This window comes from Canis lupus, chromosome 2 (genome assembly GCF_011100685.1).
Source record: "Canis lupus familiaris isolate Mischka breed German Shepherd chromosome 2, alternate assembly UU_Cfam_GSD_1.0, whole genome shotgun sequence".
Taxonomy (NCBI): domain Eukaryota; kingdom Metazoa; phylum Chordata; class Mammalia; order Carnivora; family Canidae; genus Canis; species Canis lupus.
Genome location: NC_049223.1, coordinates 68,604,190 through 68,622,004, shown reverse-complemented (window position 1 = coordinate 68,622,004; position 17,815 = coordinate 68,604,190). Strand labels below are relative to the sequence as shown.

General features: G+C 40.3%; 1 protein-coding gene across 2 annotated transcripts in view; it reads right to left on the bottom strand.

Annotated features, from left to right (window-relative positions):
• PTP4A2 (protein tyrosine phosphatase 4A2) overlaps positions 1-17,166 on the bottom strand; it is a 31,661-nt gene extending 14,495 nt beyond the window's left edge. Inside the window, exons 1-3 of one of the 2 annotated variants that reach the window (XM_038531267.1) lie at positions 16,816-17,166; positions 1,232-1,367; positions 95-791 (exon numbers count right to left, since the gene is read on the bottom strand). In XM_038531267.1, coding sequence (XP_038387195.1) covers positions 95-190 — 96 coding nt within the window. In that variant the 5' untranslated portion in view covers positions 191-791; positions 1,232-1,367; positions 16,816-17,166. The remainder of the gene's footprint in view (positions 1-94; positions 792-1,231; positions 1,368-16,815) is intronic. The other variant, XM_038531265.1, reaches the window with a different exon arrangement.
• Positions 17,167-17,815: the final 649 nt, after the last annotated feature.

Below are 17,815 nucleotides of genomic sequence, written 5' to 3'. Positions count from 1 at the left end.
ATTTCTTTATAATGGTGTTCATTTATAACTCTATAAATTAATCAAAAAGTAAAAAAATAAATTAATCAAAAAGTAGACCATACTACAATCTTACCTCTGTGAACTTGTTGAGGGTAGCATTGGTAGGGTTGTGAGTTATCAGAAAACGCATATTCTCATAGGAGATCTCCACAGGGGCTGGACGGTTCATTATGGCAAATAAAAAGTGTGAGCGTGCGTGTGTGGGTGTGATGGGGAAAATGAAAAAAAAAATCAAATCTTGAAATGTTTCACAGCAGAAAACATTAAAAAGACCACTAAAATGCCTAATATCGATCAGTGTTTTTCTCTATTCAACTTGTTTATTCTTTAAGAAGCTTCTCTCTTCAAGGTAAGCAGAAGTATTTAGAATCCACTTGAATCCAAATTCAACTTGGGCCTCAATGTCTGCAGATGGATACCTTCGGACTCCAAAAAAATCCAACTACATTCAAAATTTAAGTAGCCTTTACTACATTTAGGCACTAGTGAGACAAGTTAAAAGTGTAGGTTGCTTTCCACTTTTGTTTACTTGATGCTTAATTTTACTGGAGTCATTAAAAGAAATATGCTTGCAATAATAAAAAAAAAAAAAAAAAGCCAACTATTTCTGAGGCCAGTCTCGGTGTCCAGAGTCTTCAAGGCAATGTTAATTATGGCACATAGAACCCCCAAGCTCACTTGTCAGCGAAAACGCTGTGCTGAGCCTGGCAGAAGTCTGCCCTCACGCTCAGAATCGCCATAAATGTGCAACGTATATTCCAACGAAAAACCTAGAGGAGAAAAGCATAAATAAAATGAACTGGAGGTTGACAGCATAGTGAACATCATGCTCAAAGTCAAGAATATGTACTCTATGAGTCCAAAGACATTAAAGGTCACCAATTCTAATTAATTCAAATTATTGTCATCTATGAAGACTAGGATAAAAATGTAGATCAAGAGTTTTAAAAGTCAGAAATTCAAAAGTCTTTCTTTTTTCAAAAGGGAGTTCAAAAAAAATTGTGTTAATAAGATTTGTAACTCAAGTCATTTTTAAATGACCTTATTATTTTTAAATATAGTTATTGAAAGATCCTTAAAGAAACCTTCCCTCCATAGATTCTTCATAAAGTTCATAATGATCTTATTCTTCTGCTTTGATGATTAAGTCCTTCACATATACACTTTGATTAAAATAAGATATATTTGTAAATCGATGAAGGATATTTACCAAAATTTCACTTTGAGGATTTAATTCTTTCTATCCAAAGGATATGTACCGGCCCCCAATTATAACACTAGTCCATAAAGTATTTTTCAAAAAAATTAACTTATTTTCCTCACAACTCTTGAGTAGTTGTTACCACCTACAAGGAATGAGGAAAGAGGATCAGAAAGTGAACTTTCTTCATGATTTATCTAAGGCGAATGTCTTCTGTTAGTCCAATGTTTTTTCCAATGTACCATAATGCCTGTTGCCTCAATTAATGCATAAATACCATCATTTCAAGTCCAATTTACCTTTTCTCTCTCTCAATCTCTCTCTCTCTCTCTCTCATTTATTTATTTATTTATTTTTTTTTTGAAAGACTGTGAGGGGGTTTGGTAGGGTGAGAGAGAGAGAGAGACTCTTTAAGCAGGGTCCATGCTCAGCACAGAGCTCAATGCAGGGCTTGATCTCATGGTCCCAATATCATGACCTGACCCAAAATCAAGAGTTGGGACGTTCAACTGCCTGAACCATCCAGGCACCCCTAGTCCAGGTGACCTTTTAACTATTTCTCACAACACATCACTACCTCAAGAGTACAAAAGCTTATCTAAAGGTCATTGATTCACACAGCATTCTTCTGCCCATACCAAAAACAAGGTGAGAAAGTGATAGAATTTTTAATATAATTTTGGGCCTGTTGCACTGAAACACAGCAATCTTTATAGTTAGCTCAGAGTATCAACAAAATCATCGTCTTTATAGTTAGCTAATCAGAGCATCAACATAATCATAAAATCCTCTGGGGGGGGGGGGGGGAATCCCTGGGTGGCGCAGCGGTTTGGCGCCTGCCTTTGGCCCAGGGCACGATCCTGGAGACCCGGGATCGAATCCCACATCAGGCTCCCGGTGCATGGAGCCTGCTTCTCCCTCTGCCTATGTCTCTGCCTCTCTCTCTCTCTCTGTGACTATCATAAATAAATAAAAATTAAAAAAAAAAAAATCCTCTGGGGGCACCTGGCTGGCTCAGTTGATAAGAACAAGTGACTCTTGATCTCAGGGTCAAGTTCAAGCCCCATGTTGGGTGCAGCAATTACTTACATACATACATACATCCTCAGAAATAAATAGCTCTGGAAATAGGGACAGGGTCTAAGTTCTTTCACTTGCCTTTTCTCTAATCCACCAATAAATGCTTATTTAGTAGTCTCTGAAAAGAGGACTGACCAGATAGAAAAAGACATGAAAGAGGGCCATAGAACCATTTTCAGGAAGAAACTAAAATACATTTAAGAAAGAACCAAGGCCTACAAACTTTCAAGCCTACTCTATTCACAAGTCTTTTGTAATATTCTTATGGCATTATGTAAGTTACATGCTTGTGACTATATTACCATGGACAAAAGCACAAAACTAAAACATTCCTAAAATATGAAAGATATGTAAGAAATTCAAAATGGCAATCTAACCTCAGCAGAGGTTATATACTACAGTAAAATCATGAAACTTCTAATATTCAAACTAAGAAAAAAATATGTACCACCACTTTCCTAACTGTAATCCCCAAACACAGGCACCTTAGATCACACATTTCATAGGGTATTCCTTGTGCAGTCAAGGAATTTTAAAGCTAGGAGAAGGGCATCTGGGCAGTTAAATCAGTTAAGTATCTGCCTTTGACTCAGGTCATGATCTCAGGGTCCTGGGATCAAGTCCCACAGCATGCTGCCTGCTCAGCTAATAGCCTGCAGCTCCCTCTGCTTGTGCATGCGCGCGCTCTCTCTCTCTCTCTCTAATGAATAAAATCTTTTAAAAAAATAAATAAAAATAAAGCCAGAAGAAGCTTAGAGAGCAACAACAACTCCAATCTTTAAAATACAAACAAACAAACAAAAAACCCAAGATGATGTTTGGGAGCAAGAGAGGTTAAAATGAATTAACTAAGACCACATGACTAATTAGTAGCAGACCAAAGACAAGAACCCAGGTCTCCTAACTATTCATTTTTCCTTCAATTTTGATTATGGCGGTATCCACATATTTTTCAAGCCATAATCTTCTTCATGAAACTATAACTTTTCTGCAAATATTTGCTTGGATGTTGATCTACAACTCTGTGACCTTAAATAAGGGGAGAAAAGATTATTAAAGTAACCATTCAAGAACAATGCTCTGCATGCAGTGAAAAGCAAAACACAAGGAAATTCTAACCTGTTTGAATCCCTTTGGTTAAATGATGTTATCATGCTAATATGTGTGTCAGCTGAGTAAAGGCACTGAAAGACCTGCTTTGTAGTGATGGCCAGGCTTGAAAGGTTACATCTCTAGCATTAAGTTTTCTACCTAGTCTCCAATGTTTGTCTGCTCAGCAAAGAGAACAAGTTTTATGCCATCTTACTCCTCCAACCTCATTTTGGAAGGACCACTTCCAAAGATAAGGATTCATTATTAGATTTTCAATTCTTAACACACACTGAGATCCCCGGCAAAGGAATTTCCATCAAACGAAACAGTATGTTCTATCAATGTTAACAGATACATGATAAAAACAAGCTTCTGTTCCTTCTCCCACCCCCAAGAGTTCAACTATGCATCAACAGTTAAATGCTCTTGCACCTGTCAATTCAGATAAACTAATGTTAATTCCTATAACAGACATAAGAATACAAAGCAGTCTGTAAAAAAAAATCATTAACAGTCTACCACAGCTGGAAAGTACTCAAAAGTTATAGCCTTGTATTTTAGCATAAACTCAGCACCTGTACATCTTACAGGAAAACTTTCTTCTAAACCTGTCTCTCTGACATTAAGTGATTTTACCTTTATAAAACCTTTTCTTTTTTTAAGATTTTATTTATTTATTCATGAGAGACAGAGAGAGGAAGAGAGAGAGGCAGAGACATAGGCAGAGGGAGAAGCAGGCTCCCCATGGAAAGCCTGATGTGGGACTCAATTCCCAGACCCAGGATCACGCCCTGAGCCAAAGGCAGACATTGAACCGCTGAGCCACCCAGGCATCCCTATAGAACCTTTTAAATGTTGAATTTGGGACATTCCCATTTCCTATGCAACATTTCCATTTTTAACCAAAGAAGGTGACTTCACTGCAGTATTAGAAGAAATGGTTTGTAACAGAGAAATCCTTTTAAATCAAGAAGGGAGGGAAAAGAGAAAGAGCAAAAGGAATGAAGAAAGAGGCTGGAAGAACAAGCAAGCAGAGGCCAACCAAGCTAAGATAGTGTACTACCAGTAAGACTAAGGAACACAACAGAGGCTACTTAAAAACTTTGAAGAGGTTTATGTTAGAGTTTAAATGTCCTGTGTTGATACTCTAGTGCTAACATCTAAACTCGATGAGAATCAAAAAACTCAAATGCATGAATACAACAACAACAATCACTTAATCATTACATATTCTTAAAATGGAAAACTATGCTGATGTTAAAAAAGAATAAAACCGATCTATATGAAATATGGAAAGCTGAGACACTGATAACTGAAAAGAGCACATGACAGTATGAACAGTACATATTGAAATATTTGAGAGTGCTACATTAGCTTTCAAACCCATCAACAATCTGGAAAGTTACAAAGAGGTAACTGGTTGTCGGGGTGAAGGTGACAGGAGCTGAAGGCCAGAAGCATGATTTACTTTATCATAGTACATACCTTTTGAAATGTTTTGTTTTTCCCATGTACATGTACTACCTCTTTTTTTTTTTTTAATTCTAGGGTGATAAAGAACCCTACGATGATTTACAATTTAACCATGTTCTCAAAAGTGCTATAACCATAGGCTTATAAAGAGCCTTAAGAGAGCTCTGTCCCAGGCAGGCCCGTACCTACACAATTCCAGACAATTTTGTTCTTTGTTAAAGAAATTAAATTACTGAGTAAAATTCAGGTTCTTTTCTGGGATTTCCAATTCTAAATCAAACATATATATAGAGAACTTGAGGGCAAACCAAACATAAGCATCCTTTTAAAAACCCTGTCAATCCTGCTTCTCTCTCTGCCTGTGTCTCTGCCTCTCTTTCGCTCTCTCAATGAATGAATGAATGAATGAATGAATGAATAAATAAGTAAATAAATAAATCTTAAAAAAATAAATAAATAAATAAAAGGTCAGCCCCGGTGGCGTGGCGGTTTAGCGCTGCCTGCAGCCCGGGGTGTGATCCTGGAGACCAGGGATTGAGTCCCACGTCCGGCTCCCTGCGTGGAGCCTGCTTCTCTTTCTGCCTGCTTCTCTCTCTGCCTGTTTCTCTCTCTGCCTGTGTCTTTGCCTCTCTTTCGCTCTCTCTGAATAAATAAATAAATCTTTAAAAAAAATAAATAAAAATCCTGTCAATCCACTCACATTGTTTTCTCTTTTTTTTTTTAATTTTTATTTATTTATGATAGTCACAGAGAGAGAGAGAGAGAGGCAGAGACACAGGCAGAGGGAGAAGCAGGCTCCATGCACCGGAAGCCCGACGTGGGATTTGATCCCGGGACTCCAGGATCGCGCCCTGGGCCAAAGGCAGGCGCCAAACCGCTGCACCACCCAGGGATCCTTCTTTTTCTTTTTTTAAGATTTTATGTACTCATTCATGAGAGACACAGAGAGAGAGAGAGGCAGAGACACAGGCAGAGGGAGAAGCAGGCTCCATGCAAGGAGCCCAACGTGGGACTCGATCCTGGGACTCCAGAATCACGTCCTGGGCCAAAGGCAGGCGCCCAACCGCTGAGCCACCCAGGGATCCCCCCACATCACGTTTTCCACTGAGAAATCCTCTATTGAAGTAAATGATATAACTCTCTAATTTGATGGTTATGCCAGAATTCATCAAATTAAAACAATACATTATAATATAAATGTACAATAAAGAAGTCTAGATCTAAGAAAAAAATATAAAGGCAAAGTTCTGGAAAAACAAGGAAGCATACATTTACTGTTACTTTTCTTACCAGAAATTCTACAGGAAGTCATGCAAATTTAAGTCAGCTTGGTTTGTACAAACAGGCAACATGAAAGCATTATAGTGCAAAAAGGCTAAAACCTTTATACAGTGCATATAGGCTAAAACCTTGCAACAATTTCTTCCTAAAACAAATTCATCTCACTTCAGCAAGGACCCTGCACCTCTCTTAAGTATGAATAATCTGTCTATAGTTAAAAATTAATTCTTAGGGACACCTGTGTGGTTCAGCAGTTGAGTGCCTGCCTTCAGCCCAGGGTGTGATCCTGGAGTCCCAGGATCGAGTCCCACATCAGGCTCTTTCCATGGAGCCTGCCTCTCTCTCTGTGTATCTCTCATGAATAAATAAATAAAATCTTTTTAAAAAATTAATTCTTATGAAGAGTTAAGACATCTTCCTTACAATTTGGCTAATTAACAATTTATTAATAAATTTAACAATTAATAATTCAAGTATTTATTAGACACATACTATGTGTCATAGTACTTTTTAAAAAGATTTTATTTGTTTATCTGACAGAGAGAAAGTACAAGCAAGGGGAGCAGCAGGCAGAGGGAAAGCCCAATGCAGCGCTCCATCCCAGGTCCTAGGATCGTGACCTGAGCCAAAGGCACTCAACCAACTGAGCCACCCAGGTGCCCTGTGTTAGAGTTTAGAAGTGCAAGAGTAGTAAACAAAAATTCTTATCAGAGTGGATCTTTTACTTTAGAAGGCAGAAAAAGGCAAAATATGCCACTGTTATGGACAAAAATGCAAAGCAGGGGAAACTACAGTGCCAGAACGCAGAGGGCTTCCCATTTTAAATAAGGCTATCAGGTAAGGCCTCACTGAAAAAAGTGACATTTTATCCAAGACCTGGGGGTGTGAGCCAAACATATTTGAGGGAGCATTCTAGGCAAAGGGATTAGCTGTTGCAAAGGTTATGAGGTGGGGCCATGCTTGGAGTGTTCTAGGAACAGCAAGGGGGCCAGTGCTACCGGAGCAAAAGGGAATGGAATGAATAGGGTGTCAAAGAAATAAGAGAGCCTTACAGGACAATGTAAGTATTTGGACTTTATTACAAGAAAAATGAGACAGTTTCAATCAAGAGTGACAATTTATGTTTAAAAAGACCGCTTTCACTGCTATGTGGAGACAGATTATACAAGTAGGAAGAGTAGAAGCAGGGAGATCTGGTAAGAGGCATTGCCATAATCCAAGAGAAATAGCATGGACCACAGTAGCAGCAGTAGACAGCGTAAGAACACATTAGTTTCAAGATACACTTTAGGAAAAAAAAAAAAAAAAAAAAAGATACACTTTAGGATCCCTGGGTGGCGCAGCGGGTTTGGTGCCTGCCTTTGGCCCAGGGCGAGATCCTGGAGACCCGAGATCGAATCCCCCACGTCGGGCTCCCGGTGTATGGAGCCTGCTTCTCCCTCTGCCTATGTCTCTGCCTCTCTCTCTCTCTGTGTGTGTGACTATCATAAATAAATTAAAAAAAAAGGATACACTTTAAGGTAGATCTGTCCACAAACTGGATGTGAGGTCTATGAAAAAAGAGCTAAGGCCCTGAGTAACAGCAAGAACTAACAGAAACCTAACTTAATATTCTGAGACTATTCAAACAACAAACCATAAAATCATCACAATTATAAAGGAAGAAAAGTAGAGAAATTCATCCATAAAGTACTACTGTATCTACTGCATTCTGACCATTTGGGAAAAAAAGGTATCTTAAGAACTTGTTCATTAAATAGAACTTAACTTTGCTAATTAGTTTTCTAGTTAACTGGTCTCAAACTGAAATCATACTCCTCTTTGATAAATCTACTCCCATCTCATCAGAACCTTATGGAAATAATAGTTCTACTTTCTCTGCTACTTATCTTTGTTCATCCCTCTATGGTTGCATTTATCAAACTAAAATTGTATACAATTCAAATTAATGTTAGTTGCCATCCCCTACTATACAGACCCGGGGAGCTGATAAGGAAAAGAGGTATCATTAAATTCTACACAAATTGGAATCCAAAATATCTGTAAACAAGCTAAAAATAGCTTCTTTACTGCTAAAAAAAAAAAGTTTCATAGTTACTCTCTTGGTTATTCCCACTTTTCCACTTCCTCATTTAAGGAGGGAACTTGAGAATCAAGTTCCAGTACAGAAATCAATAATCACTTATGTAAAAAGAAATTATGACCTTGATGGTGGGAAAATATCTTAACATTTCAGAACCAGCATGAGATACATGGCCTGCCACTCAGAAAGGAAAGGAAAGCAATTAACCAACAATCGCACCTGCTTCTGAGAACAGTAACCGTTATTTACTGAAGTCTTGTGGGCCCTGTTCCCACTCACACGAAAAGGGAGTGGTTTTCAAATTTGTATGTACCCTAGTGATTAGAAGTACTTGTCATTTTCTAGAAATTCCTACCCTCTACAAATAACTCTGAGACAAAAATTATATTAAATATTTTCATGCCATACTCGAAAATATTTAGTTTTCAATTCTGTACTGTTCTTCTAAAGATTAGCAAATTCTCCAGCTGAATTCATTGTCCGAAAATGTTTTTCCTTCTATAAATAAAATTTAAATGGAGGTAACAGGACTATAGCCAATTTTCACTTTTTCTAAAAAATTATTTGAATACCCGTAATAATATTAAAAATCCTACCAGCAGAATTCTAATATTGGGTATTATTGATTTCAGTGAATCTTTTACAAATTAAGCTAAAAAGCTCTATTAAATTGATTCTATTCATTCACACTTTTCACTTCCAGGCAAAGGTATCATGGCTATCCTCTTCGCGGACTTTATGCTTAAAGATTTTAGTTTATGTGCACTTTAAGATTCCCAAGCCTCTTTATTATAAAGTTTAAGCATATTATTTTTCTAAATAACTGTGGTAATCTCCCTTATACAATAAAAAGTAACTCAAATTCAGCAGCATTCCCATATAATTAAATTCTAATATTTGTTTTCTTCTTTTCTTACATCCTTCTTTTAACCTCAAAAGACTAAGTAATTTTCCTGGAGAACAATTTAAGTCTTAACCATTTTAATTTAGTTTCCAACATTAATATACATTAACCCAGAAACAGTGAATTGATTATTTCACTAATAAAGAAATGTATTTGAGATTCTGAACTCCAATTGTAAAAAAGCAAATTCAGTAGTGAAAATCAAGAAAGGAAGGAAGGAAGGAAGGAAGGAAGGGAGGGAGGGAGGGAGGGAGGGAGGGAGGGAGGGAGGAAGGAAGGAAGGAAGAAAGAAAGAGAGAGAGAGAGAGAAGAGAGAGAGAGAGAAAGAAAGAAAGAAAGAAAGAAAGAAAGAAAGAAAGAAAGAAAGAAAGAAAGAAAGAAAGAAAGAAAGAAAGAAAGAAAAGGGGAGGGGGGAGAAAATCCAAAGGGACACCTGGATTCATCCTGTCAACACCACTTGAATATTTTCTGAGCTATATCAGGACAGTTAGAATGACTGTAACAGCTGTGAGTTCCTGAGGTTGCAAAATAGATACTTGGGAAAAGGTTATTTGAATCACCTTTCAAAATAACCTACAGCACAGGAGCAGCATGCAAAGTAAGAACTTCCAGGCTATTGTTAGCATTATTTAAAATACAAGTTTTAGAGCTGAGCAGTTTATGGGTCAGCTTAACTCTTTCATTTCCCCATTTTGTCAAATGCATTGAGCATTATTTAAAGGTCTTATTCAAATATTCACCACCAATAAGAAGAGAAGGAAGCTCACTATGTACAGGATACAGAATAAAAACATTCCAAATTACATCTTGTCAGCATAAATTCTTTTGTTTGAGCCCCTGAAATTTTTCTGCTGTTAGGGCAGTTTGGTCCAAGTTTCCCCTAAAACCAGTTAAGTTACACTTCACTTCCTCTCCTAAACTTGCTTTTTATAAATCACATTGTACTTCACAGCCATCTCTCTATGTACTGAGAATAATACAAGATAAACAGAACCCAAATCATTCTATTTGGAGCTTCTGATGGCTTCTTAAAATATACTTTCTTCCCACTAATTGTCCAATAATGGCTTGATGTTTATTTTCATAAAACACAACATTTGCAATCTTTAAAAAACATACAGTGAAAGCAGTTGTTTCACATTAAAACACGAAAGTAAAAATGGTGAAATACTTCTATAATGCCATGTCAAGGGATTATTATTCTTTGCTCACCAGCTTAGTTCAACATGGATCCACCTTCCTTCTCTTCCCACTTAACGCAAAATTTAATCTCCTGTTCTCTTCCTCCAAATGCTTACTGAGACAGCGGACAATATACCACCTCTGAATAATACTAAAATGCAGCATATCCAATCTTACAACATGCATTTGTGGAGCTCTTTGTGCATACCATACAAACACTATCGAGGATTAAGATACTAGAAGAATCCAGGTGGATGAAAAACATTTTATAAAGGACATTAAAATTTCATATTAATGCTATATACTTTGAAGACCCAAAGTATGAATAGAATGGAGAAGGATTAATTAAGACTTCAGAGGAAAGGTAAAACTTTTATGACAAGATTGTACAATCAGTGAAGGGCCATGGTAACATGATTGAGAAAGGACTCTTTGGTTAGGTTAAGTCTAGGAGGCTTTGACCATGCTGAGAATTTCAAACCAATTCAAATGCAATAAAAGCTCTTAGGAATTTAAAAGTATGAGCAGCAGTAGGCAACTCTTTGCTCAATGAGAAGAAACAAACAGGCCACGTTTGTGCGCATCTTATGATCTACTGAGTAGCTTCATAATTAACAAGCTTCACAAAAATAGACAACTTACTAATTCCTATGGCATAGGTGAATTATTTTTCCTACTAAACATATAGGAGTTTAAATTCTACTTGCTGATAACCTCCAACTAAAGATCTCAGTTCATCAGAGAAACAATTTAGGTTATAGTCTATGACTTAAAATTTGAAGTGACTTTCATCGAGAAAGATCTAAATTATTTGAATAATTTAAACCAATCACCAAAAGGAAACTTGTTTGTAACTACACGTGTGGAATGAAGAATAATGTCACTATAGTCTATTGTTTCTCCATCATATCCTTCTCAATTTGCTGACAAATCCTACCGATGACTCATATCCTTCTGCACTAACCAGTCACTCTGTTCCCTCATGATAGGCTTTTCACTAATAATGGAAAGTAGAAAACACATCAATTTGTTTTCCTACTAAAAACAGTAAATATCAACATATGTATATAAATCCAATTTATGGATACTGTGATGATACAATCTAGTGAATGTCTCCTGTAAAAGACTGAAAAAAAAAAAAAAAAACCTTATGCTCAAATATCAACTAAAACTAAAGGACTACAAGAAAGCAGACTGATTGTGAATTTGAATTCTTGTCAAACGATACATTAGTTAAGAGCCAACATTTTTGACCACTGCAGAAATAAAAACACAAAGCAATTTATCTGATCTGCTAAAGCAAATATATCATGTGTGCATTTTATGCCAAAAGAATTAACATTTTCTGAGAAGAATGAAATTTCAACCCAAAAATACTATGAAAGGAATTAAATTTCTCTAAAGGTAAAGACCATTCTTATCGTCAAAATATTTTTTCAAAACAGGCTCAACTAGCAAAGAAAGGGTTGTAGAAAAGCTTAAACTTCTCTGCAGTTTCAAAAGGCAATGTTGTGCAATGTAAATATACATTCAAATGATGAGATTTAGTTTCTAGGCCACTTAAAATGGAGTGGACGCTGTGTTACAGAACCTATGGGTATAAGAAATCAGTGCAGGAAAACAAAAAACATTTGTATTAAAATCACATAAAAACTGTCGGTATAATCTGTCAACTCCTCATAGTCTTTTTTCTAGGAAAGTTTTGTTTTGTTTTTGTTTTTTTAAGATTTTCTTTATTCATGAGAGACACACAGAGAGAGAGAGAGAGAGAGAGGCAGAGACACAGGCGGAGGGAGAAGCAGGCTCCATGCAGGGAGCTTGATCCCGGGTCTCCAGGATCACGACCTGAGGCAAAGGCAGAAGCTCAACCACTGAGCCACCCAGGCACCCCCAGGAAAGATTTTGTACCCTGTCAGTCTATGTTGATTGAACAGACAGTTCGGGGGGGGGGGGGGGGGGGGGGGAAAGGGTCATTTTCTCACCTGGGTCCTGGTAACTCCACAGGGTAACTGTGGAAAGTGGACAGAGCCTGCAATGCTGTGTAGCTTCTTTCTTAGAAGTGCTAGAGTAGTGATAGTTTCTGGTTTAGCTTAGACCTCTACAACTCCAAGGAGCAAAAAACAAAACATATAATATCTACTTGAGCTCTACACCAAGCAATCCTATAGGGCTGCAAGTCCCAAGAGAGTGGCCAGGAAGTCAAGGAAGCTAGAGAATGTGGTTCAGTCAATAAAACAAAAGATAACCAGAGAAAGCTACAGACACTTCTATACATATACTAACCCTAAAGATGAAAATGGATAAAAGGCTTTTCTAACATTCCAGATTAACAGGCTCAAATCACCATTTCCCAAAAAAGTTGTAATTGCTGGTATCCACTGTTCACTAACAAACCCAAGGTACAAAATTATGTGAATTGTAGTATTACAGACTCTCACTTTATAAATTTAGAGAATAATCATCATTTCTATATAACCCAACTAGTATCTCAAGAAACATCTCAAAGCAGCAACATACCCTCACAAAAAAGGATCCAAGTAACTTTAGCATTGTTTTAAAAAAAAACCTAAAAACTAAATTTCAAACAAAAAAGGCCAACTTTAGAATATCCACTTAATTCCTATATAATGACCAGAGTTAACTAAAAAATGAAGTTTAGCAAGAGATTTAAAAGTACCTTAAGCCTCAAGGGGAAACTTTTTTCATCTACTGCCATCTATTTACTGATATTTTTAACTTAGATTTCAAAATCTGGAATTCAACAATTGATTCTATAAATCAATCTCCTTATCTGTACAAATGAAAGTGCCACTTATTCAAAGGATTATTATGAACTTCATTAAGTAAAATGATTTATGATTCAGCATAATAAAATTCTCAAGAAGGGAATGTTGAAACCTGAAACATCGTGTTGGACTTCACAAGGGTCCTAAGACCTCAAGATCTCTACTACGGCCCTACTCAATAAACATAACTAAGTCTACCGTGTTAAAATTACGGATCTTGATTTCCAGTTGCTCAGTTTTTAAAAATCCCCAACCTCTCTAAGTAATATAGCTGATTACATAGCATTTGAAGAAATTGAGCTAACTTGGGTTTCACTCTCACTTAAGTTTTACTCTTCCAAGAGCAACAGCTAAAAATTTATGTACTGTTCTTCTGCATCTTATTTGTAAGATGCAGTAAGAGGCTTCACTGATTACTAATCCCACATTCCAACAAAAAGGAACAGTACAAACCCTGTTAAATAAACCTCTACTAAATTTAAACTCTATGTGTCAAAAATCATAGTTCTATAACTACTGCATACAAAAATGCCACCTTTAAAAGACAAAATGTTAAATAAATAGAATAGAGTTAAATCTTAAAAATATTTTATCTTGTTTCACACAAATGTCTTTTCAAGGAAATATAAATATGCGATTTCCAAACTTTTTAAGAAAGTTATATGCAAAAGCATTCAAACGTTTACTCTTCCCTAGTGCCACCAAAGTTCAATGATGTTGTAAATGGTTTCTGCTTATAAATTTAGTTAGTTCAAATTAAATATTACTTGACTGACTCATGGAGGGAGTGGTTTGACTTTTGCTGTTCTGAGTCAGAATAGACCCAGTTCAGCAATTCTAAACAATTTTTCATTTGTATAGGTGTCCTAAATGCTAGCTTTTTCCAGTTACCAAATATAACAAACTGTTGCCTTAGTAAAAAAGGTCTTAGTGGTAATATTTTGAATCTGTAGTTCAATTTATAATTAACAAAGTACTTCCACATATATTTTCTTATTTGATCTTCACAATCTCCTGAGTTAAATATCTCATACAGCTGAACAGAAAGACTTTCACATAGGAGTGACAACTTCTAGTTGACTCTTAGCGCCAATAAATGCCCCAATAAATACACTCTTTCTCTCCCCCAAAATAAAAAACATAAAAGGCTGCTGGGTTTCTTTAATCAGACTTTCCTCTCCCAGACATATCCCAGGTGCCTCATAAAAACTATGTCTCAAAGCACACACCCTGGGGCCCCAAGAGTTTCAAGGCAGAATCTCCACCCACATAAAAGCCTAGCTTAGGCCCCAAAGAGCCTCAAGTCAGCATCTCCTAAATGATCCCCTTGCCTTCAGCCATCTAGTCTTCTGCATTAAATTCAACACTTCTCATCTGTACAAGCTGCTAGGTCACTGTGTGGTTGAGAAACCTCAAAGTGAGACAACCTATTGAGAGGGTGGTAATGGTGTAGTGGAAAAACCAAGGATTTAGGAGTCAGAAAGACCTGGGTTTTTAATCCAGCTCCAATTCTTATTATCTTGTGTCCTAGGACAAGTTACTTAACTTCTTCTTTGAGTCTTTAGATCTCTTCATCTCATCACTGTAAATCATCGAGGGCTCATCACTGTATGGCAAGTGCCTAGCCTATAGAAACCACTCAGTATGTGCCAAATAAATGCAACCATCTTTATAGTAACTGAGAATTAAGTGAGAGTGTGTAAAAATACCTGGTACACAGTAGACCCTTAATACTAATTAATCCAATCTCCCACTAAATATTAGTTAACAATACTATTTACTATTTCTGAAAGCACAAAGCATGCTAGTGATGAAAAAAAAGGACACTCTAGAAAAACAATTTCTGACTCCTAATTATACACTGATGTTCTGGCCTATAATTCTATTAGGTCTACTATTAAAAGGACTACCATACTCTTTGCTTATCCTATTGAAAGACTTCCAACTTCTGAGAAACTTCTCATCATTAAAGTGTAAAATCGGTATCAAGGTACTCTTATCAACAACCCCTACTTCCACAACACAAGAATCTGGCAAAAGTCTGTAACAATGTCCATTTACTATCCAATATGAAACAATTTTTAAAATGTCAAGATTAGAATATGGGCAAACAACTTCTCACCATCTTCACCAGCACAATGGCACGCTGGCAAGTGATTCTGAAGCCTTAAAAATGTGTCATTCGGGATCCCTGGGTGGCGCAGCGGTTTGGTGCCTGCCTTTGGCCCAGGGCGCGATCCTGGAGACCCGGGATCGAATCCCACATCGGGCTCCCGGTGCATGGAGCCTGCTTCTCCCTCTGCCTGTGTCTCTGCCTCTCTCTCTCTCTCTCTCTCTCTCTGTGACTATCATAAATAAATAAAAATTTAAAAAAAAAAATTTAAAAAAAAAAAAAATGTGTCATTCTGTAGCCTTCATTTCCTTTTGCACACTGAACAAGGCATAACTTCACTCACTTCCTGTCTGAAATTACTCTGTAATACAGAGCATGGCAGCAAATAACTACCATATTCTAACCCAGCAGCAGTTGTAGTTTAGTAATTCCAAACAGACAAGCATGCCTACAGTAGTGGTGCTACAACTGTTAAGACACTTTATATGCTTCTTGACAAACTCCAGGGAATAATAAACTAGCCTCTGGTTGTTCTTCGTCATCAGTGCTACATTATTTTTTTTTTTTCTTAAAAGATTTCTCCAGAAGAGTAGAAAAGAGCCAAAAACCTAATAAAAATTCTTCCCATTTATGCAACGATAAAATACCTTTCGCCTGAAAAACTAGCAGCACTTTACAAAACAGCCTATGCTTCTGAACACTCGGAAGGCGAAAGCCTAGGACCCTGGGCAATACTACGCAAGACTGTTTTAGTTAGCTCTCAGAGCGCCAGACTAGGATAGGATGGCCACCATGTCCTTGACAAATTCAGAAATTTATATCGATGTCACAAAGCATTTGCCCCTCCACACACACACACACACACACACCAAAAAAGAAGGACTTTTCTTTTAAAAATCCCAGAGCCAGAGGACGATTCCTATACCGTGTTCTCACTGTGGAACCCAAGAACTGAGGGCCAGGAGCAGGGTTCACCATCGCCACACACGGCGCCCACGACCTCTGAGAGCCTCCAGGGCGCCCGCTCACACACTGGACAATCCCAGGCACACCCTTCCACGCTCCCTCAGCTGCCATTCATCCTCTCCCCGGCCTCCCTCCTCACACCGCACTCAGGTTCCCCACACACACTCCCCCGCTCTACCCCATACACTCGCCGCCCTCCCTCTCCCACCTCCTCCCTCTCCCCCTCGACCCCTCGCGCCCCCGCGCACTGCCCCCCACGCCCCCTGTCCTCCACACGCACTGCCCCCGGACACGGCCCCCAAGTCGCTCAGCCACACTCCCCGCCCCGACTCCGTCTTCCCTCAGCGCACACGCACACCCAGCCCTCTCCCCAACTCACACCGTCCCCCCTCACGCACGCACATTCCCTCCCGACACTCCACATTCTTCCACACGCACCGTCCCCCCTTCCTCACCCACCCTCGCTCTCCACGCTTCCCGGCCGCACTCCCCCCGCCCCCGGCCCGGCCCGGCCCGGCCCTCCTTCCGGGGACGTGTCTCGGGCCTGCACTAATGGCTGCGGCGCCTCCCGCCCTCCCCTTCCCCGAGGCCCCGGGAGCCGGAGCGGGGGCCGCCCGGGAGGAGCGCACTCACGCTGGCGAGCTGGGGACTGGGCATTGAAGTCCGGCGGCGGCGGGAGCGAGGAGGCGCCTCTCTCCTCAGTCACCTCGGCGGCGGCGGCGGCGGCGGTAGCGGTGGCGGCGGCGGCGACGACTCCCCCCCAGCCTCGGCGCGCGACACCCGGCCTGGCCCGGCGGCGGCGGCGGCGCGTGTCCACGAGTCCGTCTTGCTGCTGCTGCTGCGGCCGCCGCTGCGTCTCCTGCTGCCGCCGCTGGCCCCGCTGCCGCCGCTGCCCTGTGGCGTCGCCTCGCGCCGTGCCCGGCCGCCGCTGCCGCTCCAGCCGCTACCGGACGGACGACGGTTACAGCCCGGCCGATCGCGCCGCCGCCACCACCGCTGCGCGCGCAGCCGGAACCAGCTCCCGCCACCGCCCCTCAGGGGGCGCTGCGGGGCGCGGCGCGCACGCCCACTGGCCCGCCCCCCGCGCCCGCTGACTGGCTGGCCGGCCGGCTCGCGGCGCGGTTGGGCCCGCCCACCTGCCCCGCGGGGCTGTGACCCACTGCCCTCGGCGCCTCCCCCGCTCCTCCTCGTGGTTCGTTCCTCTCCGCACTCCCGGCTGCGGAAGGCGCGTCCATGTGACCGGGGAGGGGGGGCCGGTACGTGGCCAGGGGAGTCGTTCGCCCACGCCGCGGCCTCCGCATCCGCACCTGGGCAGAGGCGAGACCCGGCGGCCGCGCTGTGACCTGCAAAGTCGAGGGGCTTTTTCCCGCATCCCGAGCCGGGAGGCCTGGGGCCAGACCCTGATGGGATGGGGCGGCCACCCAGCCCTTTGCTCGGGGATTTCCAACTCTGAAGTGACAACCGGGGCAGCTCGGTTCTTGGCTGCCCTTCTTCGAGGCCCCAAATAAATAGCGTGCGTGTCTGCAGTTCTGCAGTTGCGAAGATGTTTCTGCGCCTCTCCTTGTCCCATCCCCGCGCGACACATACACATACACACACACACACTCACATACACACACCCCAAAGAACCCTT